General features: G+C 51.4%; 1 protein-coding gene across 1 annotated transcript in view; it reads left to right on the forward strand.

Moving 5' to 3' along the window:
- Positions 1–306: 306 nt before the first annotated feature.
- pcdh18b (protocadherin 18b) overlaps positions 307–3,149 on the forward strand; it is a gene marked incomplete at its 3' end in the record, with an annotated part of 3,586 nt that continues 743 nt past the window's right edge. Inside the window, exon 1 of the mRNA XM_010791211.1 lies at positions 307–2,872. Coding sequence (XP_010789513.1) covers positions 371–2,872 — 2,502 coding nt within the window. The remainder of the gene's footprint in view (positions 2,873–3,149) is intronic.

Genomic DNA, 3,149 nt, shown 5'->3' on the forward strand with positions numbered 1-3,149 from the left:
CACTCTCTCTCTCACACACAGAGAGAAAGCTGCGTCTTTTCTTCTCGGAGACACACACTCTCACTCATTCAGTGGCGCGCACACACACGAGGAGACGGACGTATGCAACAGATCTGTCTGCAAGGATATCGCCACTCTCTGCTTTTGTGTGGTTTTCTTTTCCAAAAGAGGACATTTTACTAATTTATTTATCTATTTATTTATTTATATTATCGTTTTATTACCTGTTTTTTGAGTTTTATTGCGGGTGTGAGCAGCAGCGGAGGATCTAACATTCAACATGCCAGACGCCTAAGAAAACCCCCCCCCCCCCCCTCTCATCGGACTTTCCCTTCTGTGGAAAATACTCGCCACAGTGTGTGCACGGAAGATGAGGGGAACAATGAAACAAACCAAAGGAATTATTTTCTCCTCGGCACTGTTCAAGCTTCTGCTTTTGGTCGCGATTACGCGCGGTGCCACCGGTAAGACTTTGAAATATAAAGTTTATGAGGAGCAGAGAGTGGGGACGGTGATTGCACGGTTAAAGGAAGATGTTGCCGGGGTTTTATCCAAATTACCGGGTTCCCTGACCTTTCGGTTCCGCGCAATGCAACGAGGGAGTACGCCGTTCCTCTCTGTCCGGGAGGAGGACGGGGAGATCAGCATTGGCACCAAAATCGACCGTGAGAAGCTTTGTGAGAAAAATGTGAACTGCTCGATTGAATTTGATGTGGTCACACTCCCCACGGAGTACCTGCAGCTGTTCCATGTGGAAGTGGAGGTTCTTGACATCAACGACAATTCCCCCCACTTCTCCCGCGCCATTGTCCCTATTGAGATCTCGGAAAGCGCATCCGTGGGGACCCGCATCCCGCTGGACGGCGCAGTGGATGCGGACGTCGGGGAAAACTCCCTGAACACATATTCCCTTACACCCAATAACTTCTTTAAGATCGAGGTGAGGACACGGACGGATGGGGCCAAGTACGCAGAGCTGGTGGTGATGAGGGACCTGGACCGGGAGGTGCAACAAAACTACCAGCTCCAGCTAACGGCCTCCGATAATGGTGTTCCTCCAAAGTCTGGCTCAACTTTGGTCAAGATCAGCATCTCGGATTCCAACGACAACAGCCCAGTCTTTGATGAGCAGGCTTATATGATCAATTTTCTGGAAAACTGTCCCCTAGGGACTCTAATCATTGATTTAAACGCCACAGATCCAGATGAGGGCACTAATGGGAAAATAGTATACGCGTTCAGCAGCCATGTCTCACCAAAGATCTTGGAAACCTTTAAGATAAACCCAGAAAGTGGCCACATTACCCTTATTAAAAAAGTGGACTTTGAAAGCACTGCTTCCTATGAGCTGGATGTTCAAGCTCAGGACCAGGGCCCTAATTCCATCCCTGGACTTTGCAAAATTGTTGTTAAAGTGGTGGATGTAAATGACAACAAACCAGAGATAAACATCAACCTGATGACGCCTGGCAAAGAGGAAGTGGCCTACATTTCAGAGGGGGCCCCAGTGGACACCTTCATAGCTCTGGTTCGTGTTGATGACAGCGACGCTGGGCTGAATGGGGAGGTGGTGTGCCGGCTGCACGGCCATGGACACTTCAGACTCCAGAAGACCTACGAGAAGAACTACATGATCCTCACTAATGTATCGCTGGACCGGGAGAAGAGGTCAGAGTACAGTCTGACCGTCATAGCAGAGGACCGGGGCTCCCCCAGCCTCTCCACCATCAAACACTTCACCGTTCAGGTGTTGGATGAAAACGACAATCCCCCACGTTTTGAAAAGAGCCGCTACGAGGTCTTTAAATCAGAAAACAACTCTCCTGGAGCATACCTCATGACCCTGGTGGCCTCAGATCCAGATCTGGGCACCAATGGCCAGATCACCTACAGCATCGTAGACGTTCTGGTTCAGGGGAGCCCCATCTCCACCTATGTCACCATTGACCCTTCTAATGGCGCCATCTATGCCTTACGCAGTTTTGACCATGAAGACGTCAGTCGGATCGCCTTCACCGTTCAGGCCCGTGACGGGGGGAACCCAGTGTTGTCCACCAACACCACGGTCCTCTTGACTGTTCTGGATGAAAACGACAACCCGCCCATAATCCACTCCCCCTCCCTCCGGAATCACACCGCCGAGCTGTCCGTGTGGAAGTATGCATCACCTGGTCAGCTGATCACGGTACTCAAAGTCACAGACCGCGACACCGGCACCAACGGAGAGATTAGCTGTGCCATCGTCGGTGGCAACGAGGACAGGCTCTTTGTGATGGACGCCAGGCGCTGTGAGCTCAGAACCAATGCCAGCCTGGAACAGGCTCCACGGGAAGTGATGGAAATCAGGGTGGAGGTGCAAGACAGGGGCACCATCCGCCTGGCCACAGGGGCCCTCTTCAGGCTGTCGCTGCAGGAGAACATGGACATCCTGCCCCCCCTCTACCCCACAGGCTCCAGTCAGGCCCAGCTGGATCTCTCCCTCATCGTCATCATCTCTCTGGGCGCTGTTTGTGCTCTGCTACTCATCGTCATGGTGATGTTTGCCACTGCTCGCTGCAACCGTGAGAAGAAAGATCCGAGACACAACTACAACTGCCGTGTGGCTGAGAGCAGCTACCAGAACCACCCCAAGAAGCCCGCCAGGCAGATCCACAAGGCGGACATCACCCTGGTCCCCACGGTCAATGGGACTCTGCCTGTGAGAGCCCACCCTCGCTCCCCATCAGCCTCCCCCGCCCCCGACAGAGGCACCCTGGGGAGCAAGCAGAGCCACCACAGCCGCCAGTCCCTCAACAGCCTGGTCACCATCTCCTCCAATCACGTGGCGGAGAACTTTGCCCTAGAGCTGGCCCACGCCACGCCTCCTGTAGAGGTAAGACAATTGCTCTTTAGCTTCTTTCTTCAGAAATAGATGATCTGTCATAAACACACAGCAATATGTGTAATGCATATTTAAAAACCTACCCATAATGCAACATATTTGTCCAAAATACTTGACCTGCACATTTGTTATCTATTTTTCATTATTTGCTCTGAATGTATACCATATTAAGTTACATTTAGCTCTATGTGTCATGTTTTTTTTTACCATCACATTCAATAGCATGTTGCAATGTCATGTCATCCCCTACCACTTCCCCTAACCCCCC

The sequence above is a fragment of the Notothenia coriiceps genome, unplaced genomic scaffold, assembly GCF_000735185.1.
Source record: "Notothenia coriiceps isolate Sejong01 unplaced genomic scaffold, NC01 NC01_scaffold00035299, whole genome shotgun sequence".
Classification (NCBI taxonomy): Eukaryota; Metazoa; Chordata; class Actinopteri; order Perciformes; family Nototheniidae; genus Notothenia; species Notothenia coriiceps.